This window comes from Palaemon carinicauda, unplaced genomic scaffold (assembly GCF_036898095.1).
Source record: "Palaemon carinicauda isolate YSFRI2023 unplaced genomic scaffold, ASM3689809v2 scaffold164, whole genome shotgun sequence".
NCBI lineage: Eukaryota > Metazoa > Arthropoda > Malacostraca > Decapoda > Palaemonidae > Palaemon > Palaemon carinicauda.
Genome location: NW_027169192.1, coordinates 162564 through 189948, shown reverse-complemented (window position 1 = coordinate 189948; position 27385 = coordinate 162564). Strand labels below are relative to the sequence as shown.

The 27385-nt window shown below is 42.5% G+C and overlaps 1 protein-coding gene across 3 annotated transcripts in view; it reads left to right on the top strand.

Annotated features, from left to right (window-relative positions):
• Window positions 1–27385, top strand: part of Gcn5 (Gcn5 acetyltransferase) — a 49617-nt gene that overhangs the window by 2963 nt on the left and 19269 nt on the right. For all 3 annotated transcript variants that reach the window (XM_068368173.1, XM_068368174.1, XM_068368172.1), the window contains exons 2-8: window positions 2102–2397; window positions 9290–9416; window positions 10190–10314; window positions 17797–17955; window positions 22337–22470; window positions 23029–23220; window positions 23643–23752. In XM_068368173.1, the coding sequence (XP_068224274.1) occupies window positions 2104–2397; window positions 9290–9416; window positions 10190–10314; window positions 17797–17955; window positions 22337–22470; window positions 23029–23220; window positions 23643–23752 (1141 nt within the window). In that variant the 5' untranslated portion in view covers window positions 2102–2103. The remainder of the gene's footprint in view (window positions 1–2101; window positions 2398–9289; window positions 9417–10189; window positions 10315–17796; window positions 17956–22336; window positions 22471–23028; window positions 23221–23642; window positions 23753–27385) is intronic.

Below are 27385 nucleotides of genomic sequence, written 5' to 3'. Positions count from 1 at the left end.
TTAAGAACCTTGTTTCAGGAGTGAATTCATGTTAAGAAGCGAACATTGGGTTGAGGCTTAGTCTTAGAGTAGGCCTAAGCCAGAAGATACAGCAGTCTAAAGGGTGGCTATGCTCCCCTTCATAGGAGAGTGGGTAAGGCTACAGCTGTTAGGTAAGGTCAGGTAAAGAAATGACTCGTAGGTTAGGTTAGATAAGAAAATGGCTCCTAGGTTGGGTAAGAATATGGCTCCTAGGTTAGGTTAGGTAAGAAAATGGCTCCTAGGTTAGGTTAGGTAAGAAAATGACTCCTAGGTTAGGTTAGGTAAGAAAATGGCGCTTAGGTTAGGTTAGGTAAGAAAATGTCTCCTAGGTTAGGTTAGGTAAGAAAATGGCTCATAGGTTAGGTTAGGCAGTGCTCTTGAATTTGTTTTCCTTTTGAAATTTAGTTGCAATTGTCATTATAACTTGAAAAATATGACTGCGATAATTGCCAAAGTAAAACCGTTCTAATTCATTATAAACACACCAGAAACTCACCTCTTCCGAAATGGAAGTGTTCATATATTTGGCTTGCTCCCAACAACATCCTCACTAACTGAAATACAAGAAAGAACGATTTAAAATTTGTTTGTGTATGTGTTTGATTGTCTTAAAGTACAGTTTAGGGTAATAGGTGTTAAATATATCTGCAAAGTTCTTTATATGCATGGGCTTTGGGTGGTTGTTTGAGCATAACGCCCGAGAATAACGAGCCTCTACTGTATACTGTACCCCTTAATAGATCACTTCCTGTAAAAGGTTAAGCTATTGCCCGCGCCTCTTTTTTAGCCTGTATTTCCAGGAAATTTGCAAGCCAATGGTCATTATATTTTAGATCGTCTTTGGAAATATTAGTATATTTTACCATTGGATGTAGTTTACGTCTGATATATCCCTTCAGCGCTATGAGTAATTACCAGTTTTTTTTTTTTTTTTTTTTTTTTTTTTTTTTTTTTGTACAGTACATATATGAAAATTTTACAAAATATTTAACATTATGTATCAATAGAAAGGAAATTTACTCAGGTATCTGCTAATAAATATTGTAGAGTCCTATCTTGTACAGTTTTTGTTTTAAGATGATAAGATGAGTTAAGTAAAATGACCAGAAAAAGTGCCTTGGCCTTGATTGGAAATCATTTGGTGAGGGTTGGTGCTCAAAGAATTAACCCTTTTACCCCCAAAGGACGTACTGGTACGTTTCACAAAAGCCATCCCTTTACCACCATGGACGTACCGGTACGTCCTTGCAAAAAAATGCTATGAAAATTTTTTTTCTTCATATTTTTTATATTTTTTTTTAGAAAATTCAGGCATTTTCCAAGAGAATGAGACCAACCTGACCTCTCTATGACAAAAATTAAGGCTGTTAGAGCACTTTAAAAAATATATACAGCAAAATGTGCTGGGAAAAAATAACCCCCGGGGGGGGGGGGGGGGGGGGGTTAAGGGTTGGAAATTTCCAAATAGCCTGGGGGTAAAAGGGCTAAAAGGAGGGACAGACCCACTATCTAAATTATAGAAAATTACAGTAGTGTGTGTAAGTGGGACCAGGATGGAATTCTGAAGCATATCAGTAGGAATAGGAATTAGAGGATTTATTCTAGATATGCCTATACACTTTATAAAGGTTCATTCATAAATTACTGTTCAGCACTGCATAGCTTTCACTGTGAAAATGATTAAGAGTGGATCAAATTAATTGATGATTAATGTTATAGGTTTGCTGATAGTGCAGTATCAGGATTGAAGTATAGTCTTAAACAAAACTTATGTAGGTTCTAGTAATTTATATGTAATGTACAGTATAGTACAATATATACATGATAAATGGGACAGAACGCACAGTCAAGTGAACTTCGCCAACGTTTGCCATTTGTTGTTATTTGTCTAAAGTGAAGAATCATGTTGGGCAGTTTAAAATTCTGTGGTAAAAGGCAAGATTTTATTGTTGTTTTGGTAGTACTTTAATGAAGATGGTCATGGTATTAATTTTCTAATCAGATTTATGAATTACAGTATTAAAAAAAAAACAACCTTGACAATTATCACCTCTCATTATGTTTTTCTCTTTATTTTTAGTGATGGCTTCTAGGGACAGCAGTAATCCTGGTGTGAGTGGTGTAGTTTCAGCGACGTCTGGTGTCCTTCACCAGCAAACTTCTCAGTCAGGTATGACTGCTGCAGGTGCCTCGACAGGAGGAGCTAGCGTGGCCACAGCTGCAGCGGGTGGGTCGCAAGGTGCAGCAGGAGGAGGTACGGGAGAACCTGTCGGTAGGGTTAGCAACGTTCAGCGTATCCAGCAGAAAAAGGCCCATGTCCGGGCATGGCCTCGGGATAAGAAGCTTGAGAAATTGGCAATATATTCATCGTGTCGGGTAAGATTTTGTTTCCCAAATTTTTCTATAGGACTTAGCTTTTCTGCTTAAGTTTTCAAAACTATATGGTGTTTATAGTATGCTGAATTAATTTTAAAGGTCATTTGTTATATATATTAATGTATTTGCTGTTAGAGATCATTTACGTACCGGAGTAAGTGATTACAGTATTTGACTAAAAATACATTAATATTGCCTTTGCAATAGACTCTAATAACATTTCATATATAGTACATCTAGTGCAATATGATTATTCAAGTAATACTCAAATGATTATGATTGCTAAAGATATATTTTCAATATTAATCTTACCCGATGATCATGTAGCTGTCAACTCTGTTGCCCGACAGAAAAAACCTAAGGTCGGGATACGCCAGCGATCGCTATACAGGTGGGGGTGTACAACAACAGCGCCATCTGTCGAGTAGGTACTCAGGTACTTCTTGTCAACAAGAACCCATTTTTCCTCTGTCGTGCCACCGGCAAGACCTATTTGGATACGCTGTTGTTTCTGGAGTTGTTTTCACGCTTTTGGTGATGTATTCGCTCTAGATTTTAGCTTTCGCTATTCAGGAGTTATTATCATTAGCTTATCAAGCTTTTTGATTAGTTTTGGATTAATTGTTGATGAACTTTGATAGATTTTGGATTCCCCCCTTGGCTAATTCAAGAATTCAAGATGTCTGACCATTCTCAAGTCCCTAAGTACAGGCAGTGTAGCGCTAGGGACTGTTCTAGGCGTCTTCCGAAGGCCTCTATAGATCCTCACACCGTTTGTTCCAATTATAGGGGTAAATCCTGTCAATTGGAAGATCGATGTGAGGAATGCGCTGGGCTTTCGGAATTCGATTTTAATGAATTCCTAAAGAATGCACGTAGGCTAGAGAAGGATAGGATCAGGAGGAGTTCTTCTCGCTCGTTTGATTTTTCCTCTCCCCATGCCCCTCAACCTATTCCTTCCCCTGTAGTGGTGACTCCCGACCCTGCTACTAGTGCTCAACCCTCGATGGCGGACATGATGCGTGCCATTCAGGCTCTTGGTGACAGAGTGGAGTCATTAGCTAATGACCGGAATCAACTTTTGGCCGATGTCAAAGAGTTGAAAGAAAAAAGTGCAGTGGGAAGTGTAGTGAGTGCAAGTGCGGTGAAAAGTGTCAGTGTCAGTGTTACGCATGAGGGTGCATCTGTTCGTGCCAGTCGTCCTCCCAGTCCGGGACCTCTTGCAAGCTCCCAAGCCCAGGGGAGAAGCAATGTCGAAGGACCAAAGGGTTCGACAGGCCTTGATCAGCGTACGGATGTACCCTCAGTGGTTGCGGACGCATCTTGCATAGATCGTCCCATCCACAAACAGACGAGTGAGCCCATTCATTCCTCGTCTGTGGAAGAAGTTTCTAGGAAGAAACGTTGGACCAAGGTCTCACGACCTCTCAAGCGCAAGGTCCCTTCCGAGCGAGTCCAACGGCCCAGGTGTAGCCACTGGGTCAGTTCGGACTCGCCGCAGTCTTCCGAAGACTGCACACCTCCCAAGAGAGGTAGAGTGGTTCCGCAGCAGGCAATCACTCCGTCTGTTGCCGCGCCAACCACGGTAGACCCTAAGTGGTCTATGCTGCAGACTATGCAGTCTCAGCTTGCTTCCTTCATGCAGGAGTATCGTGCTGAGAAGGTTGACACTGCACCTGTTAACCTACAACCTGCCACGGTTGTGCGCTCAGCAGATACTGCGGCTGCCTGCTCCCACACTCCACCTGTGAGAGCTCCACCACCGATGCGCAGTCGACCCTGCCAGACGCATGTTGACGTTAGCCGACATGCGGCACCCTCCGTTGACATGCGTGAGCTACCGCATCAGCAGTGGGAAGGTGCTGTCAAGCTGCCGTGTTTTGACGCAATGCGGCAGTCTCCGCAACCCACGGCAGTCCCTCCCACGCACCAGCACTCCGCTTTTGTTGTTGCCAGCTCGCAGTCTGACCAGCAGCGGCATGATGTTGGATCCAGTGCAGCTACGCATGCACCCGTGCTGCCGGATTCAGCCGTTCAGCTGTCTGCTCCGCCTTTGCCACTTCCTCCACAGCATTCGGATGAAGGAGTATCTGATGACGACGAAGCTGCGCATTTGGACGATCCGCACTCCGACATAGAAGAACCCAAGTCTACGCCTCCCTCCTTAGACTTTAGGAAAGTCCTTGCCCTGTTTAGGGAGTTGTATCCAGACCAGTTTGTGTCTGCAACCCCGCGCTCACCTCCCTCTGAGTTCGCTTTAGGCATGCAGTCTGCAGCTCCTGCCTTTACGAAACTCGTACTCGCGCGCTCATCCAAGAGAGCTTTGAGGGTACTGGGAGAGTGGTTGCAGTCCAAGAAGCAACTGGGGAAGACTGCCTTCATCTTTCCACCTACCAAGCTTGCTTCCAAATCTAGCGTCTGGTATGCCACGGGAGAGGAACCCGGCTTGGGAGTTCCTGCCTCTGCCCAGGGCGACTTCTCAAGTCTGGTTGACTCTCCTCGCAGGCTGGCTATGAGACGCTCCAAGATTTGCTGGTCCTTTTCTGACATGGACCATCTGTTGAAGGGAGTTTTTCGTGCTTTTGAGATCTTCAACTTCCTGGACTGGTGTTTGGGAGCGTTAAGCAGAAAGACCTCCCCTTCGGATAAGGACTCTGCCATGCTTATCATGTCTAGCATGGACAAAGCCATTCGGGATGGGTCTGGTGAGCTTGCGGCTTCGTACGTGTCTGGAGTGCTTAAGAAGAGAGATCACCTTTGCTCCTTGTCTGCGGGGATCACACCATGCCAGAAGTCGGAGTTGATGTTTGCTCCGCTTTCCAAGTGTCTCTTTCCAGAAGAGCTGATCAAGGGGATTGCTGCCTCGTTGATCCAGAAGGATACCCATGACCTGGTGGCGTCTTCCGCACGTAAAGTCACAGCTTTACCTCCCGTGCCTAGACCTAGGATGGACACACCAGCGTCTAGGTTCATCCCGCCCTTTCGTGGCAGAACCTCCAGCAGAGGAGGTACCCGTGCTGACAGTCATCGTGGCAAAAAGAAGAAGGGTTCCAAGTCCTCAAAAGGCAGAATCTGACTGCCTACCTCTCCAGACAGCAGTGGGAGCCAGGCTCAAGAACTACTGGCAGGCTTGGGAGAGCAGAGGTGCAGACGCTCAGTCTGTGAAGTTGCTAAGAGAGGGGTACAGGATTCCGTTTTGGCGCAATCCCCCTCTAGCAACTACTCCCATCAACCTCTCTCCCAACTACAAGGAGGAGGACAAGAGGCTAGCTTTACAGCAAGAGGTGTCTCTCTTGCTACAAAAGGGAGCGGTAGTCATAGTCCGGGACCATCAATCCCCGGGCTTCTACAACCGTCTCTTCCTGGTAGCGAAGAAGACAGGAGGGTGGAGACCGGTGCTGGACGTCAGTGCTCTCAATGCTTTTGTCACCAAGCAGACGTTCACCATGGAGACGACGAAGTCGGTGCTAGCATCGGTCAGGAAGGAAGACTGGATGGTCTCGTTGGACCTAAAAGACGCGTACTTTCATGTCCCCGTCCATCCAGACTCCCAACCTTTCCTAAGGTTCGTCTTTGGAAAGGTCGTTTACCAGTTTCAAGCCCTGTGCTTTGGCCTAAGCACGGCACCTCTTGTGTTTACCAAACTGATGAGGAATATTGCCAAATTCCTTCACTTGGCAGACATCAGAGCCTCCCTCTATTTGGACGACTGGCTTTTAAGAGCTCCGTCAAGTCGTCGCTGTCTGGAGAATCTCAGATGGACTATGGATCTGACCAAGGAATTGGGTCTCCTGGTCAATATAGAGAAGTCCCAACTCGTCCCATCCCAAACCATTGTCTATCTAGGTATGGAGATTCAGAGTCGAGCTTTTCGGGCTTTTCCGTCGGCCCCCAGAATCAGTCAAGCCCAAGAATGCATCCAGAGCATGCTGAGAAGGAACCGATGTTCAGTCAGGCAGTGGATGAGTCTAACAGGGACGCTTTCATCGCTGGCCCAGTTCATCGCGTTAGGGAGACTCCACCTCCGCCCCCTTCAGTATCATCTAGCTGCTCACTGGAGAAAGGACATGACGCTAGAAGCGGTCTCGGTTCCTATATCCGAAGAGATGAGGTCTGCGCTGACGTGGTGGAAGAACAGCATTCTTCTCAAGGAAGGTCTACCATTGGCTGTTCAGACCCCCGACCACCTTCTCTTCTCGGACGCATCGGACACGGGCTGGGGTGCGACACTGGACGGACGGGAATGCTCGGGCACGTGGAATCCGGAGCAAAGAACACTTCACATCAACTGCAAGGAGCTATTGGCAGTTCATCTGGCCTTGAGAAACTTCAAGTCCCTCCTTCTAGGCAAGGTGGTGGAGGTGAACTCCGACAACACTACAGCCTTGGCGTACATCTCCAAGCAAGGAGGGACTCATTCGAGGAAGTTGTTCGAGATCGCAAGGGACCTCCTCACCTGGTCAAGAGATCGAAAGATTTCGCTGGTAACGAGGTTCATTCAAGGCGACATGAATGTCATGGCAGATCGCCTCAGCCGGAAGGGTCAGGTCGTCCCCACAGAGTGGACCCTTCACAAGAATGTTTGCAGCAGACTATGGGCCCTGTGGGGTCAGCCCACCATAGATCTCTTCGCTACCTCGATGACCAAGAGGCTCCCGAATTATTGCTCACCGATTCCGGACCCAGCAGCAGTTCACGTAGATGCCTTTCTTCTGGATTGGTCCCATCTAGACCTGTATGCGTTCCCCCCGTTCAAGATTGTCAACAAGGTACTGCAGAAGTTCGCCTCTCACGAAGGGACACGGTTGACGTTGGTTGCTCCCCTCTGGCCCGCGAGAGAATGGTTCACCGAGGTACTGCAATGGCTAGTGGACGTTCCCAGGACTCTTCCTCTAAGAGTGGACCTTCTGCGTCAGCCGCACGTAAAGAAGGTACACCCAAGCCTCCACGCTCTTCGTCTGACTGCCTTCAGACTATCGAAAGACTCTCAAGAGCTAGAGGTTTTTCGAAGGAGGCAGCCAGAGCGATTGCCAGAGCAAGGAGGACATCCACTCTCAAGGTCTACCAGTCAAAATGGGAAGTCTTCCGAAGCTGGTGCAAGGCGAATTCAGTTTCCTCAACCAGTACCTCTGTAACGCAGATAGCTGACTTCCTTTTACATCTAAGGAATGTAAGATCCCTATCAGCTCCTACGATCAAAGGTTACAGAAGCACGTTGGCAGCAGTCTTCCGCCACAGAGGCTTAGATCTTTCCGCCAACAAAGATCTACAAGACCTCCTTAAGTCTTTTGAGACCTCAAAGGAGCGTCGATTAGCCACACCAGGTTGGAACCTAGACGTGGTTTTAAGGTTCCTGATGTCAGCAAGGTTCGAACCGCTTCAATCAGCCTCTTTTAAGGATCTCACATTAAAGACTCTTTTCCTCGTTTGCTTAGCAACAGCTAAAAGAGTCAGTGAGATTCACGCCTTCAGCAGGAACATAGGTTTTACATCTGAAACGGCTACATGTTCCTTACAGCTTGGTTTTTTAGCTAAAAACGAGCTTCCTTCTCGTCCTTGGCCCAAGTCGTTCGAGATCCCAAGCCTGTCCAACTTGGTTGGTAACGAACAAGAGAGAGTACTATGCCCAGTAAGAGCTCTTAAGTACTATTTAAGACGTACAAAGCCATTACGAGGACAATCAGAAGCTTTATGGTGTTCTATTAGGAAACCTGCTTTACCGATGTCTAAGAACGCAGTTTCTTATTACATCAGGCCTTTGATTAGAGAGGCCCATTCTCATCTGAAGGAAGAAGACCATGCTTTGCTGAAGGTAAGGACACATGAAGTTAGAGCTGTCGCTACTTCAGTGGCCTTCAAACAGAACCGTTCTCTGCAGAGTGTAATGGATGCAACCTATTGGAGAAGCAAGTCAGTGTTCGCATCATTTTACCTTAAAGATGTCCAGTCTCTTTACGAGAACTGCTACACCCTGGGACCATTCGTAGCAGCGAGTGCAGTAGTAGGTGAGGGCTCAACCACTACATTCCCATAATCCCATAACCTTTTTTAATCTTTCTCTTGAAATGCTTTTTATTGTTGTTTTTGGGTTGTACGGAAGGCTAAGAAGCCTTCCGCATCCTGGTTGATTTGGCGGGTGGTCAAATTCTTTCTTGAGAAGCGCCTAGATTAGAGGTTGTGATGAGGTCCTTTAGTATGGGTTGCAGCCCTTCATACTTCAGCACCTAGGAGTCGCTCAGCATCCTAAGAGGATCGCTAGGCTCAGTAAGGAAGACGGGCTTAAAAAGGTAGAGTAATGGTTCAAGTCGACTTCCTTACCAGGTACTTATTTATTTTATGTTTGTTATTTTGAATAACTGCTAAAATGAAATACGGGATACTTAGCTTCTAATGTTAACATGTATGCTGGTCTCCACCCACCCCCCTGGGTGTGAATCAGCTACATGATCATCGGGTAAGATTAATATTGAAAAATGTTATTTTCCTTAGTAAAATAAATTTTTGAATATACTTACCCGATGATCATGAATTTAAGGACCCTCCCTTCCTCCCCATAGAGACCCAGTGGACCGAGGAGAAAATTGGTTCTTGTTGACAAGAAGTACCTGAGTACCTACTCGACAGATGGCGCTGTTGTTGTACACCCCCACCTGTATAGCGATCGCTGGCGTATCCCGACCTTAGGTTTTTTCTGTCGGGCAACAGAGTTGACAGCTACATGCTCATCGGGTAAGTATATTCAAAAATTTATTTTACTAAGGAAAATAACATTTTTCCTTACTCCTATTCAAGAGAATAGTGGAATGGAAAAATACTTATTTATCTAGCTTTAGAATTACGGGAAATAATTGTAGTGCTTGAATAATCATTTAAGATTTTAATGTTATTACAGGCTGATGAGAATTGCAAATGTAATGGATGGAAGAATCCTACACCACCGGCTCCCACAACTCGGCCTGATACCCCGCAACCAGCTGCTCCCCCATCGCAACCTTGCCGAAGCTGCTCTCATACTTTAGGTAACCTTTTTGTTATTGTTTTTAAGGCCAGCTCTGCAAGAGACAAGTTCAACTTATCTCTATCTATCTATCTATCTATCTATCTACCTACCTACCTACCTACCTACCTACCTACCTACCTACCTACCTACCTACCTACCTACCTACCTACCATGGCACTTCCCCCAATATTGTGAGGTAGCTGACATAAAAAAAAAGAAACTAAAGGGGATTTTTCATCTCATCGTTCCTCTTTGCCTGGTGAGGGTTGAACTCATAGGGCTGCATAATGACTCCCCTCTTAATAATACAGTAATAATCGGTGTTCTCAAGCAAAGGCTTCATAAAAATTATACCTAGTGTAATACTAATAAAGTTGTCATTAATTTGGTGCTTTTTTTTTTACAATAATGTATGATATTTCTATGGTAAGTTCTGATCTATCAGTTATTTTATCTGTGCATTCACTTAACTGTTTTACCCCCAATGCTATTTGGAACTTTCCAACCCTTAAATCCCAGGCATTTTTTTTTCAAGCACATTTTGTAATATATTTTTTTTAAATTGCTCTAACAGCCTTAATTTTCGTCATAGAGAGGTCAGGTTGGTCTCATTATTTTGGAAAATGCCTGAAGTTTCTCATAAAGTTATCAAAAGTATGCAAAAAAATGTAAAAAACTTTTTTTGCAGGGACGTACCGGTACATCCATGGGGGTAAAGGGATGAGTTTTGTGAAATGTACCAGTACGTCCATTGGTGGTAAAAGGGTTAATAATTTCCTTGTACCTTTTCAGGGGATCACGTTAGTCATCTGGATTCTGCTGCTGATAGTGACCTCGACCGATTGCTATCCATTGTTGTAGATGTCGAGAACCTTTTCATTTGCGTTCATCGGGAAGAAGATCCCGACACCAAACAGGTACCAAAAGTCAGAATTTTGATAAATTTACCTTCAAAAGTCATTACTGTAGACTTCTCTACTTTGAAGTCTAGCAGGTAGTAAGGTTATTTTCCAAACTTAGCTGTAGAAACACGTGATTTGTGTACTAGAGAGCTTTAGATATGATTTAAAAGATCATTATGAAGAGTCAATGTATGAGAATATTTTGTCATGCCTTTAGAAAATTCTCTTGTTATAGTGCATTGGTGTACTGCACATTCTATGTTGTTTTGCAATTTGATAATAATGGCATACATACAGTTATGTATTATGAAAATCTGTACAGTATAGATAAAAAAAAATTATCCTATTTATCTTCGTGAAGATTGAAGAATACAAGTGTTAATCACAAGAAATTACAGTAATTATGTTTCTCTATCACTATGGAAGTAAAAACTGACATTTTTTAAATATTTAACTTAGCCGGTGAATATATAGCTGCAACTCTGTTGCTCGACAGACAAAAAACTGTACAAAAAAAACTCGCTAGCGATCGCTATACAGGTTGCGGGTGTGCTCATCAGCGCCAACTGTCGGCCAGATACCAAACTCTATGTAAACAAAGACTCAATTTTCTCTCTGTCGACGTGTCGACAAGACGTACTTTACTCGCTGTTGAAACCTGGAGTTTTTCCCATCATCTTTGGTGAAGTACTATATTCTGGTTTGAGCTTTCGCAGTGCAGGTGTTTTATCTTCATCTTAAATCTTGAACTCGTTTTGGATAGATTTAATTTTTGGTGACAAAGAGAGTATGGACTTTCTTTGACTTTTAAATGGCCGACCCTTCCCTTAGACGGAAGTGTGTTTAGGCTTTTAGTAATTATCTTATCACGTTATAAATTAATTATAGATTTTCCTCTTCGATTAACTTTCCATTTATAATAAACATAAAAAATAAATTTTAATGTTTTGTTTATATGCGACCTTTCCTGAGAGTAGGCGGTCCTAACTTGGAAACCGAAGTTAATCAACGTTGAGCCCTTTAAATCGTAAATAGCTTTTAAAGAGCTAAGGATTTAAAACTTTTTAAATAAAATATTTTATGAAAGAATTTCTTTGAATAGTCTTCGTACTGTTTTCAAAGATGAACTAACGTTTAGTTTATTTATGCTACGCAGTTTGCGCTCTATCGTTACGATAGAGAGAGAGTGTATCACGGTTTCACTTTGCAGAAAGAGTAAATCGATTCTGACGTTTTGTTCATTCTTTCAAAGCTTAAATGTTTTAAATTCTATTTTAAAGGAACTTTTTAATTGAAAAACCTTTCAGTTTTTTCCTTTGGTCAAATAACATGTTTTTTTTGACGAAACGTAATTGGGCTCTTCTCTTAGGTGCGAAATCAAGAGAGAAAGAGAGAGAGATATAGAGACGGAGGGAGAGAGAGGAGAGAAAACGTTCCGTTCAAGCGGGTAACGTTGTTCTCGAGTTACTCTCGTCCCTAGTCTCTGTACGGGGAGAAAGGATAAAACGTTTTTAGTTTTATTCTCGTCCCCAGGCAATGTACGGTGAGAGATTGAAAACATAGTTTTGAATAAACTAGTGTTTATTCTCTTCCCCAACCACTGATTTTTTTTTATCTTAAAAGATGTTTACTGTTTTTTTGCTGGTATTAATATGCTTGCATTATACGCCTGATTTCGCATTTACTACCTTTTGATGAGGGTAGAATTGCGTGCTTCAGGTAGAAATCAGTAAAAGGTTCGATTTCAGTGTAATAAGTGCAAAACAGAAAATCGTAGTGATAAAGTGATATTGCGCAAAGTGTTACAGTGTTGCGTCCGAGGGTTCGTCTGTTCGTGCCTGTCGTTCACCTAGTCCGGGACCTCTTGCAAGCTCCCAAGCCCAGGGGAGAAGTAATGTCATACGACTTATGGGTTCGAGAGGCCTTGATCAACGAACAGACGTTTCCCTCTATGGTATCGGGTGTATCTTACCAAGATCTCCCCTACCATAAGGCGAGAGAGACGTTTTTCTCCTCGTCATCCGAAGGCTTTTCGCATAAGAAACCTGTAACAAGGTTTCGAGACCCTTAAGCGAAAGTCAGTCCTTTCAGGACAGGTCCAGCGTCCTGGTTACAGCCATTAGGACAGCTCTGACCCTTTGCAGTCATCGGAAAACTGCTCGCCGCCTAACAAAAACGTAACACAGACTCCAAGAGTCTTTTTTGTTGGCAAAGTGTTGCGGTCACAGACGTTACCCTCGTCTCTTACCGCAACCATTTCCGTGGATCCTTAATGGGTTGTACGGCAAGACATGCAGAATATGCTTGCCTCCCTTATGGAAGACTATTCTGCCGATTAGTCCGTTGAGTCTAGCCGTTTATCTCATCGATATCCTGGCTTTCAGCCAACCTAACGTTCCTTTGTGCATCCTGTTGACGTTGGCGTAGCTAAGTCACGTCAGTCAGGTTGTTTAGAACCACACTCGATGCGGTCTCGTGTGGATTTTCAGCCACTTTTGGACGTTAGGCCACTTGCTGATGTTCCTGTTGACGTTCAGGACGTTCGCTAACAATCGGAGTTGACTTGTTTTGACGCTGTGCGTCAACCTCCGCATTCTAGAGTTGTTTTGACTGCTCAGTCTAGACAGTCAAAGCAGTCTCGAGTGGACGCTGTGCGTCCTCACGCACCTGTTGTTGTTGACAGTTCAGTTGTTGACAGTTCACAGACTGTCTAGCAGTTACATGACGTTGCGTCCTGGTCCGCTGCTTGCACCAGTGTGTGGGGACTCTGCTTGTAAAGCATTGCCACCACGGTAGGTCTCTCCCTTGCTTGAGACTCAGCTTTTATCGGACAAGGTTCCTTTAGATGAGGAAGTTGCTGTTCCCCCTCCTACTGATATTCCCTTGAGGACTCTGTCAGACGGAGAGGAGCCTAAAGCTGCTTAGCCCTCTATGGACTTTAATTAAATCATGCTGATTTTTAAGGATCTTTGTCCGGATCTTTTTGTAACTGCTGCTCCTCGTTCGCCTAAACGTCAGAGCTTACACTAGGCCTAGCTACTTCGAAGCCGTTGTTTATAAGCTAGTGCTCTCTCGCTCTCCTAGAGAGCTTTACGTCTGCTAGGCGACTGTTTTATCACCAGGAGGAGTTTGGGGGATACAGCCTTTGCTTTCCCTTCTTTTAAACTGGTTTATAGAGCGAGAGTCTGATACGACACGAGAGAAGTTCTCGGCTTGGGAGTTCCTGCCTCTGCCCAGATAGACTTCTCAAATCTCGTAGACTCTCCCTGGCGCCTGGCCAGGAGACGCTCCCAGTTTTTTACAGGTCAACTTCACAGCTGTTTTCGAGCCTTTGAAGTTTTGCTGTACAATTATGTCATGCATAAACAAGGCTTTCAGGGATGGAAAGCGGTACCCGCCTCAGTCGCTAACCCCGTCTGTTGCCGCACCTGCTCCCGTAGACCCTAAATGGGCTTTGCTGCAAGACATGCAGTCCAAGCTTGCGTCCTTGATAGAGGACTTTAATGCGGAGAAGGTTGCTGCTGAACCTTCTGGCCAACAACCTTCCAACCGGTCGGTTGTGCGTCCTGTTGACGCTGAGGTAACCTTCTCGCGTCTACCAGTTGAGGTGGTTCCTCCACCGATGCGACCCAGTGTGGGTGGCCAGCCGCACGTTGACGTTAAGCGACACTCGGAGGTGGTTGTTGACGTTCAGGACGTTCAACAACCATCAGAGGTGACTTGTTTTGACGCACCGCGTCAAAACAAGTCACCCGGTATGGTGTTGACTGCACAACCCAGACGGTCTAGACAGTCTCGGGTGGACGCTGTGCTTCCTCGCGCACCCATGGTTGTTGACAGTTCACAGACTGTGCAGCAATTCCATGACGTTGCGTCCGGCTCCGTCACGCATGCACCAGTGCGACCGGACTCAGCGAGCCAGACGTTACCCACTCCGTTGCCGTTTCCTCATCAGTTTTCGGATGAGGAACTATCTGATGAGGACGTTGCTGAACAACAAGACGATCAGCCCCCAGAATAGATCAAGCCCTGCTATCCATCCAGAAGATGCTGAAGAAGGAACGCTGCTCAGTCAGGCTGTGGATGAGTCTGGTGGGGGCGCTGTCATCCCTGGAACAGTTTGTATCACTAGGAAGACTACACCTCCGTCCTCTTCAATACCATCTGGCTTTTCACTGGAAAAAGGACAAGACGCTAGAAGCGGTCTCGATCCCGATTTCCGGAAAGATAAAGTCTTGTCTGACTTGGTGGAAGGACAATATCAACCTAAGAGAGGGTCTTCCCCTGGCTGTTCAGACTCCCGACCACGTTCTCTTCTCGGACGCATCGGACTTGGGCTGGGGCGCGTCACTGGACGGTCGGGAATGCTCAGGTCTGTGGAACTCGAGTCAGAGGAGCATGCATATCAACTGCAAGGAGCTGTTGGCAATTCATCTGGCCTTGAAAAGCTTCGAGTATCTCCTTCGAGGCAAAGTGGTGGAAGTAAACTCGGACAACACCACGGCCTTGGCGTACATCTCCAAACAAGGAGGTACCCACTCACTGACGTTGTACGAGATCGCAAGGGACCTGCTCATCTGGTCAAAAGGTCAAGACATCTCCCTAGTAACGAGGTTCATCCAAGGCGACTTGAACGTCATAGCAGATTGTCTCAGTCGGAAAGGGCAAGTAATTCCAACCGAATGGACCCTCCACAAGGATGTGTGCAAGAGACTTTGGGCCACTTGGGGTAAACCATCCATAGATCTCTTTGCAACCTCGCTGACCAAGAGGCTTCCAATCTATTGCTCTCCAGTCCCGGACCCAGCAGCAATACATATAGATGCTTTCCTCCTAGATTGGTCACATCTGGATCTCTACGCATTCCCACCGTTCAAGATTGTCAACAAGGTACTGCAGAAGTTCGCCTCTCACGAAGGGACAAGGTTGACGTTAGTTGCTTCCCTCTGGCCCGCGAGAGAATGGTTCACCGAGATACTTCGATGGTTAGTAGACGTTCCCAGAAGTCTTCCTCTAAGGGTAGACCTTCTACGTCAGCCACACGTAAAGAAGGTACTCCAAAGCCTCCACGCTCTTCGTCTGACTGCCTTCAGACTATCGAAAGACTCTCGAGAGCTAGAGGCTTTTCGAAGGAGGCAGCCAGTGCGATTGCTAGAGCAAGGAGAGCGTCTTCCATTAGAGTCTACCAATCGAAGTGGGAAGTCTTCCGAGACTGGTGCAAGTCAGTTTCTGTATCCTCGACCAGTACCTCTGTAGCTCAAATAGCTGATTTTCTCTTATACCTGAGAAAAGGACGATCCCTTTCAGCTCCCACTATCAAGGGCTACAGAAGCATGTTGGCATCGGTCTTCCGGCATAGAGGCTTAGATCTTTCCAACATAAAGATCTGCAAGACCTCCTTAAGTCTTTTGAGACCACCAAGGAGCGTCGTTTGGCTACCCCTGGATGGAATTTAGACGTGGTACTAAGATTCCTCATGTCAGACAGGTTGGAGCCGTTACAATCAGCCTCCCTGAAAGATCTCACTCTTAAGACTCTTTTCCTGGTATGCTTAGCCTCGGCTAAAAGAGTCAGTGAGATTCATGCCTTCAGCAAGAACATCGGATTTTCGTCGGAAAAAGCCACTTGTTCGCTGCAACTTGGTTTTCTAGCCAAAAATGAGCTGCCTTCTCGGCCTTGGCCTAAATCTTTCGATATTTCCAGCTTATCGGAGATCGTAGGCAATGAACTAGAAAGAGTCTTATGCCCTGTTAGAGCTCTTAAGTTCTATTTAAAGCGTACTAAACCTTTACGAGGCCAATCTGAAGCTTTATGGTGTTCAGTTAAGAAACCATCCTTGCCTATGTCAAAGAATGCTTGGTCAGACTTTATCAGATTGTTAATACGAGAAGCTCATTCACATCTGAGTGAGGAAGACCGAACTTTGCTTAAGGTGAAGACGCACGAAGTTAGAGCTGTAACAACTTCCGTGGCCTTTAAGCAAAATATATCTCTGCAAAGTATAATGGACGCAACCTATTGGAGAAGCAAGTCAGTGTTCGCGTCATTTTACTTGAAAGATGTCCAGTCTCTTTACGAGAACTGCTACACACTGGGACCATTCGTAGCAGCGAGTGCAGTAGTGAGTGAGGGCTCAACCACTACAATTCCCTAATTCCATATCCTTTTAATCTGTCTCTTGAAATGTTGTTTTTTATGGGTTGTCCGGAAGGCTAAGAAGCCTTTCGCATCCTGGTTGATTTGGCGGGTGGTCAAAGTCATTTCTTGAGAGCGCCCAGATTAGGGGTTTGAGGAGGTCCTGTTGTATGGGTTGCAGCCCTTGATACTCCAGCTCCTAGGGGTCTGTCAGCATCCTAAGAGGATCGCGAGGCTCCGTAAGGAAGACGTACTTATAAGGCAGAGTAATCGTCTAAGTCGACTTCCTTACCAGGTACCTATTTATTTTGTTTTTGTTATTTTGATAACTTCTAAAATGAAATAAAAACTCTTAGCTCATAAGATGTAAACATATTTAACTGGTCTCTACCCACCACCCTGGGTGTGAATCAGCTATATATTCACCGGCTAAGTTAAATATTTAAAAATGATATTTTAATTATAAAATAAATTTTTGAATATACTTACCCGGTGAATATAAATTAAACGGCCCTCCCTTCCTCCCCAATAGAGACGCAGTGGGATGAGGAGAAAATTGAGTCTTTGTTTACATAGAGTTTGGTATCTGGCCGACAGTTGGCGCTGATGAGCACACCCGCAACCTGTATAGCGATCGCTAGCGAGTTTTTTTTGTACAGTTTTTTGTCTGTCGAGCAACAGAGTTGCAGCTATATATTCACCGGGTAAGTATATTCAAAAATTTATTTTATAATTAAAATATCATATTATGACCCATAGATTATTATTTTTGTCGCATTTTATTTTTTTATTTTTTTCAATTGCCTGTCACAGAACATTCAGATATGTACAAACTTCATCATTTCATACTCTAATCTTGATAGTAAAATACTTATCACATATATACTAGGGGTAAAGTAGACTTTCATTCTTTTGTCTAGTGTGAATCTGGCACTAGGATTGTGACACTTTAAAAATTCATTCAGGCAACAAATTTGATACTTTGAATTTCATCATTTTCACTAGCCACTTTTACTGAAGTGACAATTTGCATGAGATATTTCATAAAGAGCCATTTTTCAAGTAAATATTATAGTGAAACCTCTAGATATGAAATTTTCTGTATACGAAAAACTAATTTTACGTAACGACATACAAAGATTTTTTGCCTCATTACGGAAAAATACTTGGGATACAAAACAAAATTTGTGCTGTAATTTTAGGTATATTGAAATATTTAAATGTATTTGGGTTTATTTCATTCTATTTCATAATACAAAAATATGTTACGAAAGCCACTGTGCAGCGAATTAATTTCGTATCCTGAGTTATTACTGTATATGTATTAGTACTGTATAATTACATATCAATTTCTCTCCTTAGGTGTACTCCTATCTATTCCGTCGTCTCCGAAAATGTATCTTGCAAGTGACTGTACCAACCCTAGAAGGCCCTCTGGGTACTCCTCCATTTGAAAGACCAGCCATTTTCAAGGGTGTAACAAACTTTGTCCTTCATAAATTCAACCATCTTCCACAGAAAGTAAGAGCTCAGATATTTTTGCTTCTTTTTTATTTGTGAGAAGGTTCATGCTTATAAATATAGATCATAATCTATTTTGATACCAGAGTTACTTGTTTATACAGAACAATTATTTAAGGTATTGTTTTTTTCTAGCTTAATAGCCTATGTTGTGGTGTAATCACAGACTTTGGGAAGGAATAGTGATATTAGATATTCATTAAAAAAAAGAAAAAAAGTAAAAATACATAACTTGAGATGTTAAGAAAAGATGTAAAATTCCTGCTTGAATTATTATATAATGTATTTGTAATACTTTTTTTAATCAATTTTAAAAGATATATGTGGAGTAAAAAGTGTAGTTGTAATTAGTTGGAAAAAATATCAAGTCATATTTCTAGACTTTTAAGGCTTACTCGAAGAATTAGTTCTGAAATTTATGATTACTGTATAGTTCACAGAGTATTTTTATGTTTCATTTTAGTAGTTAGACAGTTTTAGGAATACCACCTTGAAGACACAGCGTATTGATTTTATAGAGTACTTGAAGTTTTCATTTATTGCAAATATTTGATTTTTTATAATGAAATTGATTATTTTTATATTTCCATACTCATCTGAGGTTCCACTCACCTGAGGTTTGTATGGCTTTATCCTTAAAAGCATTGCTTGCATCAGTGTGTATCCTTTAAAAATTTCCTGTTTTCTCTGACTCCCAATTGTGACTTCTGCAATATAGTATAGTAGTACTGCATTATGTTACTGCCATATAGATGGCGTTGTCTGGCAAGAAGTGTGGTCCATCCTCTCTCTCTCCACCATGCATGTACATACACATAACACACACCCAAACACACAGACCTAGCAGAGGATTTTATATGCACGACCCTTCCTACACGAAAAGGGTAATAAAGGATTTTTATCAGTCTCCTCTATCATACCAAAAGGGATACCTAATTCATTCACATAAATGGGGTGCCACCTCCTCTTCCCAGAAAGGTGCCAAATGACGACAGGGTCTTGTGGCACTGACTCACATACACATACTTAACCAATTGGGAGGTAGGGATGAATATATAAACCTCAGGTAAGTATAGAAATAATTAAATTATTAAATTTTCATTTATATCTATAAAACATTTGAGGTTCATATTGCTGCATCTCACAGTTACAATGAGGTGGTAAGGTGAGGGAAAGGAAAACCAAACCAAAAAACCTATTAAAACTCAAACTCTTCCTGACAATCCAAAACAAATCTCTCCTTAATTTCCTGTACTTCAGGAAACCAACAAAGTCTTGACATATCCTCTTATCTTTCGCAAGAATTCTGTTACAGATTGAGAAAGTCTAACATACCCCTTGCCATGGTCGCAAAAAACCCAACACCAAATTAAAGGTATCCTAATCACTACCATTTTCCCAAAATAAACATTCCAAATACCAAATTATATTAGTACATCACCTGCTGCTACAATATGACCTAACACCCAGCAATCTTTTTAAGAAAACCAGGCTTAAGTAGTGCTTGGCAAAAATAGATATGGTAAACCATTGATTCAGTCAAAACCTTATCTGAAGACAGATTCTTACAAACATTAAGAAAAGTAGCATCCCTTCTAATGTCCCTCACCTGTCCAGGATCATATTTAAAGTGAGCTTCCATGACTAAAGCCTTAATAAGAAAAGACGTAGCATTGTTGGAAAGAAGGTACCCTGGCACCTAAATCTCACAATACAAATTAGGAACCTTCTTCCTTAAACACTATTCACCTTGTCTAGATAAACTTTCACTGCTCTTATAGGATAAAGAAATCTATTCTTTGAACTACAACCCACCTTCCTCTCTGAAGAGGGAAAGTGGAAAAACCGTAGAAGACTCTTACCTTTAAAATCATTCTTGGTCTAAAGCTTGTCTAGAGAGGGAAAATTATTTTATTTTGTTACTTCAGAAAGACCCCGGAGTTCACTAATACGGTTGGCGAAAGCCAACTGAAATAGAGTTTTGGTGGTACGATCCTTAAAAGATAGTATTTCCAAAAGCTCAAAAGGTGGACTTTTAAAATAAAGTATTGTAAAATCTCATCCAAATTCCAATGAACTGACCTGATAACCTGAGGTTTAGAAATAGTAAAAGATATGAGGACATCTGCGATAATACCTTAAGAAGGTGAATCTAATCCAAGATGTTTGATACTGTAATGGTATTACGCAAGGGCTTACAACACTGATAGCTGAAATAGAGATTTTCTTCTCAAAGAATAGAAAGTGTAAAAATTGGGTAATATTTTTCAAACTAATTCTAATCATCAATACTTTCCTAGATTTGTGCCAATCAAAATAGACGTGCTACTATTTCTGATACAGATGATTGGTAGCAATGTCTTGGGAAGCTATTGTAGACAATTTAGAGGATCAAGAAAACCATTTTTCTTTGAGGTCGTGGCGGAGTCTCCATGTGGTTAGCTGACTCATGATTCATCAGTGCACCCCTCATAACAGAAGTTTTCTGGGTTGGTTAGGTAACCTTCTCAGTCAATCTAACTACAGAAACCATAGATCTGTAAACCATTTTCTCTGAGGCCAATATTGAACCATGAGTGTCATTCTGCTATTCGAAGACACCCTGAACTTGTTTCTCATTGCCCAAATCATTGAGAACTGGGGAAAAGCATAAGGTCCAGGTTCAACCAGTCCTCTAGTATGACATATATCTTCCTTGTCGTTGGATCCATAATAAGTGAGCGAAAGACATTCAGATTCTTGTTGAGCGAAATCGTAACCATGTCTACGTTAGGTCTTCCCCACCAACTCCACATCTTGACATGCTATAAGGTGTAGAAACCTTTTGTTGAGAAACACTTGTCGTTTCCTGCCTAACTAATCTGCAAGGACATACAACTCCCTGAAATAAACTAAGGTAAGTGGCAGATCCCCAGTAGCTCCATCCATGGCGACAGTTCTTCCGCTTTGTGGAACAGCAGTTCCGACCTCTTACCCCCGTTTCCGAATGTAAGTAAGCAGTGTCATGTTATCTGTAAAATATGCCATACGGTCTTACAAGCATTAAGGAAAGAAACGTCCCTTCTAATGTCCCTCACCTGTCCAGGATCATATTTAAAGTGAGCTTCCATGACTAAAGCCTTAGTGACTCTTGAGTCTAAAGAACCTTTAATACTGCATAAAGTTCTAGGTACAGCAGTTAACATGGAGGTAAGATTTCGGGTCCCCATGACGATTAAGTTACAGCTGGAAATTCCACATTCTCAACTAACCATGGGAGACTTCCTTTATTTCTTGTTTCTTCTGAAGCTTTGAAGTTTCTAATTTCAGAAGATGAGATTTGATGTGGTCTTTAAGGTAACTGGGCAATGGAAGGGGAACTACAGACAAAAGGTGGTTAGAGCATTGTGGAATCAGATAACCCTCTCTCACCACAGAGAGAACCCACTGCTTTGGAAGAAGGCTTTCCCAAACTTGATGAAAAGGGGCTAGCTTTCCCCTTCTCGGGATGGCTTGGTAGAGACCATTATTGCGTTCTCCTAGAATAACAAGGAGTCTTGCTGGAACTTTTACTTGGCTTTCTAATGCACCAAACATTTTCTGTAAAGTGTAAGAGCCTACAGAGGCCAAAAGGTGAGAATGATAGAAAGGAACAGTAGGCCTTTAAAAGAAGGGCCTTAAAATATTGCACTGATTCCTAGTAGCTATCTGTTCTGCCACCCTAGTAATCCTACTAGACTTAGAGTGTGACCCATAAGAGGGTATGCAATCAAAGCCTGCTTCAGTTCACCTGAAGCCATCCCAACCAGATATTATTTTCAAAGGATAAATATTGACGCAAGCACAGCTTTCAAGGGTAAAGCCATTTCTACTTCATGTGAATTTCATAGAAATATTATTTATTTGTATAAGAAATTGAGACAGTCTGGAACACATCATTTATGACTTGAAAGGATAATTGTAGAATAAATGTAGATATTTTGTTACCATAACTATGGTATTGGAGTTTTATAATGGTGGCTGAATTAAAAATTTTAAGCAAAAAATAAGTAAGCCATATTTGATGCATGCCTTGACAATTTAGGAAAATTTGAATGTTACATCGGAATGGAACTAATTCTCAAAATTTATAGATAATCAGATTTTGCAAAGAATCAATTTGTGGTAAATTGGACTTTAATTGATCAATTTGATAAACGCATATCTCAATAAAGGTATCAGTGACCTAATTTCAAAGACAGGCAATCTTGAAGTAAGAAGTTTAGCTTTGGTAGTTTTAATACCGTATTCAAAATTGAATAGTTGTATGTTGTATGGACAGGAACCTCTAGAAAATAAGGTTAGCATAAAAAGCCTATGAGAACTTGAAATTTATGTGATTTTGATACAATGTTTTTTAAAGGACTTTCAGATGATGAGTGATCTCGCAAAGATGTTTCTACATTGCCTCAACCACTGGAGATTAGAGACTCCGTCTGCCAGAAGGGCCCATACCACCGAAGAAGAAAGTTCTGCGTATAAAGTAAATTATACGAGGTATGTATGTAGTAATGTATTTATGTGAAGTAAAATTGACTGTGTTACGGGAACTTGTCCATTATATACATACATACATATACCAAGGCACTTCCCCCAATTTTGGGGGGTAGTCGACATCAACAAATGAAACAAAACAAAAAAGGGGACCTCTACTCTCTACGTTCCTCCCAGCCTAACAAGGGACTCAACCGAGTTCAGCTGGTACTGCTAGGGTGCCATTATATATAAAAGAAAAACTTTAGTAGGGTTTCATTTCAAATACATTTTAAAAAGAATATGGTTTTTACAAAGCCTTCGGTGTGGATTGTCTGTAAGAGGGTATTAAGGATCAAACACTTTGGTTTTCATATCCTGTTAAGAGGTAAGACCTCAGTTTTGTATTAATTCTAATTAGTAAGACGAGATACAATTTGATTTGTCACCAACAACGATAAACTAACTAGCAATCCTAGTTTTGTGAATTGAAAGCTATCTATTTTCCCAATATGTTATCAACTATGAATTTAATCTATTTTGCTTAATGATGTGTTCAATTGCCATTTTGTTTGTTTATAGGTGGTTGTGCTTCAGCTATGTACCTCAGCTTTGTGATTCTCTCCCTCATCATGAAACCACGTGGATATTTGGTCGAACATTTATGCGAGCTGTCTTCCATACTCTACGGAAGCAGCTTCTCGATAAGTTCCGAGCAGAGAAGGAAAAGATGCCTGCCGAGAAGAGGTTGCTGTTGCTAAATCATTTCCCAAAGTAAGTTAGATTATAGTTTTTTACCCTTTTACCCCCGGGGTATTTGGAAATTTCCAACCCTTAACCCCCAAGGAGTTATTTTTTTCCCAGCACATTTTACAGTATATTTTTTTCAAATTGCTCTAACAACCTTAATTTTTGTCATAGAGAGGTCAGGTTGGTCTCATTCTCTTGGAAAATGCCTGAATTTTCTCAAAAAATTATCAAAAATATGAAAAAAAATTTTTTATAGCAGTTTTTACAAGGTACGTTCATAGGGGTAAAGGGATGGCTTTTGTGAAACGTACCAGTACGTCCTTTGGGGGTAAAAGGGTTAAGTCTTACTTTTCTTGATTTTTGTAAGTTTAAAGTGATAGTAATTGCTGAAGTATTATTGATACTGACATTTTCTATTAGTGAGTGATTTACTTTCTTGTTTCTAGATTCCTTTCGATGCTTGAAGAAGAAGTTTACTCAAACAATTCTCCAATTTGGGATGCCGATTATAGGCCACAGTTTCCCCCTCACCTGCACAATCAAGCAACTGAGAAAAGTAAGTTAAGGATTAATTATAATTTTTTTTGTAAAGTAACTAATGGTGGGAAGTATTTGAAAATTAATTTGTTCCATAACCGAAATACAAACCACGCTATTTACATTGGGTTTACCTTTCGGCGTAGCTGAAATGGCGAGCCATTAGAATTTAACAAGGGTGTATTACCCCCGCGCTAGTTAGCAGGGGGGTAGGGGAGTGGTAGCTAGCTACCCCTCCCCCCCTCACACACCGGTGAACTGCTTCACTTCACTTTTGGCTCGGACAATGGACAGACGTCTCTGTCTTTGTCCTCGCTTGGCAGCCATTGTTTGTTTTGTCTTTACTTAATCACTTACTTTTCTTTTACTCAATATATATGTAAAATTTTTTTCGTATTTATGTATATATTTGAGTATAGAAATCAGTAAGTTTCCTTTTCAGAGTTTGTGCTTGTGTGTGTAGTGTACGATATCTCCGTGGAGCCCTCGGCAGTTAGGCCACCATGGTGTAATTTCATGGGTCGCGATCGAGTTTGACTACGGTCTTTCTCTCTCTCTCTCTTTGAGGTCGTTCACCCTTTTACTACGTTACTTTTACTACGTCTGAGTAGCTTCCTTCCCGTGTGGGTGGGGTTGCTACGCTGTACGTTTTGTCTCAATTAGTTTATGAATCTAATTGTATTTGTTGATTTTTCATCTTTGTAGAACGATTTCTTTCGGGGTTTTCGTACTTTCTTTAGTGTTCATTCATTTTTAAATTACATAATTACATAGTTACATAATTATAATTGTTATAATTCTGTGTTGGTTACAGCTCTCCTTCCGTGAGTGTAAGTGGTTGTGAGGGCACGTGCCTGTTGTGTAATTCTTGTGTTCCTTTCCCTCGGGATTCCTCTTCGGAGCCTTCCCGGGGGAATGAATGTTAACTAATGATTTTGTTTTATTTTTTACAGTTACCGATCTAGTTCGTTTCTGTAATGTGACAACAGAGTGAGCTGTCTTGTTGAGGCCTGGGGATTCGGCTGTTGCTGCCTCCCCTATAGATCTTCGTCAGGGACGTGTCTCCTTCTCCTGGAAGTACTCCCGTCACGATTGACAGCTCTCCTGTTCATTTTAGAACACTCAGGAGGCTCGCCTCCTTGGGTGGGTAACTTTCCTTCCGAGGGAAGTTTTCCTGTCCAGGCTTGAGTTTTTCTCCTTTGGGGGGTTCTTCTCTTGCCTTTTTTTCGTGCGACTATGCTCTTGGTGCTGAGCGGTCGCACCTGCAGTTACGCTCAAGGGGCTGGGCAACTGCAGGAGCCCCTCTTCGGAGGATTTCTCTTTTTAGGTCACTGGCTGACCCGTCTTCTACGAAGTGTTTTTCTTTCGTTCGCGAGAGAGTACACTCATAGAGACTCCTCTTCGGAGGACTCTTCTGCTGTTGTTGCTGTTGGCCGCCTTCGCCGTAAGGCTCACCGTCCGCTACATCGTAAGGGCCTCCCATCTCCCTATAAGGGTGCTAAGAGGCGCCTTTTTGAATCTCCGTATGCAGCCTGCAGCTCCTTCCTCTTTAGATCTCTCCGGGGATCGATCTCCAACGCCTTCTTGACCTTCCACCCCTGGTGCAGATGGACAGCAGTCTGACCTCGTCTTCCGACGGACAACGGTCCCTTCGAGGCAAAGGGTTGCCTCCCACGGGGGTGCTTCCCTTGCATGTCAGGGTTCCCCTGCGCGCCCTTCTGCAGTGTTCTCTCCTGCTCAGTGTTAGCGCACAGGCGCTCTCCTGCTCAGTGTTAGCGCACAGGCGTTCTCCTGCTCATCAGCTTTTTCCTGAGCGCTAGCGCTCTCCTGTTTGCCAGCGCTCTCCTGTTCGTCAGCGCTCTCCTGATGATCGTCGCTGCTGTTCCTGTTGGTTCCTGATACGCGCCCTGTGAGCCCACGTTCGCCCGCGCAATCTAGAACTTCGGTTCAGGTCTTGGACAAGGACTCTTCTTCTACGCACAGGATTCCACACGTTGCCTTCTGCTCGCCAGCGATCACCAGCTCGCCAGCGATCACCAGCTCGCCAGCGACCAGAGACGCGTCAACGTTCGCCTGCTCGTCAGCGATCTCCTGCGCGTCAACGATCGCCATCGATCTGCCACGCGTGTCAGGTCCCCTGAACACTATCAGTAGCGATCTAGCGCTCGCCTGCTGTGGACGATCTCCGGTAGCTGAGTCTTGCCGTAGATCTTCCTCCTGCTCGCCAGCGCTCACCTTTACTTCCGAGACTTGACCAGGCCTTGCCTATCTAATCAGTCTCTGACATTGCTTGAATTGTTGATGTGTACCCCCTTTGTAGCTGCTCCAGGCATTTACAAAAGTTTTTGAAACCATAGGTTTTTTATTGTGTATCCTGATAAAGTAATATTCCTTAATCGAATACCGGTTTCAAGTTAAAAGTAACTAAGAACTGAAGTAGAATATAAGGAACTCATTATCAACCATTTGCTAACTATTTGATTTGGACTTTGATTCCCTGGATAAGGAAAGAACAGTGGTTTTGGGGAATTTTTGGAAGTCAGGTTAGTTTGCGTTTGAGGTTTTAAAAATTTAGTTTTGTCTGATTATCACTTTTCCTATCACAAACTTAGTGTCTTTGTCTATCCTCTTTCGATTAGGTTTGTTCTGTTTCCATGGGACTCTCAATTTTTTTTCCCTAGTGTTTCATATTTTTTTTTCCTCTTTTGTTTTGCCCTTTTCATAGTATTTAAGTTTTTTCAATATTAAACTTAGCCGGTGATCATATAAGCTGTCAGCTCTGCTGCCCGACAGAAAAACCTAAGGACAAAATACGCCAGCGATCTCTATACAGGTGGGGGTGTACATCAACTGCGCCATCTGTCGAGCAGGTACTCAAGTACTCCATGTCAACACAGAACCAATTTTCTCTCTGTCGTGCCACTGGCAAGACCTACTAAATACGCTGTTACTAACTGGATTTGTTTTCACAACTATTTGGTGAAGTACACTATTCTAGTTTTGAGCTTTCGCTATGCAGGGGTTTTATCTTCATCTCAAAACTTGAACTCGTTTTGGATAGATTTAATTATGGTGACAAAGAGAGTATGGACTCTCTTTCACTTTTAAATGGCCGACCCTTCCCTTAGACGGAAGTGTGTTTAGGTTTTTAGTAATTTTGCTTAACACGTTATAGTTCTATATATTTTATATCTCCGCCTTTATTAGGCCTCTTCGATTAACTTTCCTTTTATTATAAACATATAAAAATAAATTTTTATGTTTTGTTTATATGCGACCTTTCCTGATAGTAGGCGGTCCTAACTTGGAACCGAAGTTAATCAACGTTGAGCCCGTTATATCGTATTTAGCCTTTAAAGAATTTAAAACTTTTTAAATTTAATGTTTTATGAAAGAATTTCTTTGATAGTCTCGTACTGTTTTCAAAGATGAACTAACGTTTAGTTTTTTAGACTACGCAGTTGTTGACGTTCAGGACGTTCAACATGCGCTCTATCGTTACGATAGAGAGAGAGTGTATCACGGTTTCACTTTGCAGTAAGAGTAAATCGATTCTGACGTTTCGTTCATTCTTTCTTAGCTTAAATGGTTTAAATTCTAAATTAAAGGAACTTTTTATTTGGAAAACCTTTCAGTTTTTTTCCTTTAGCCA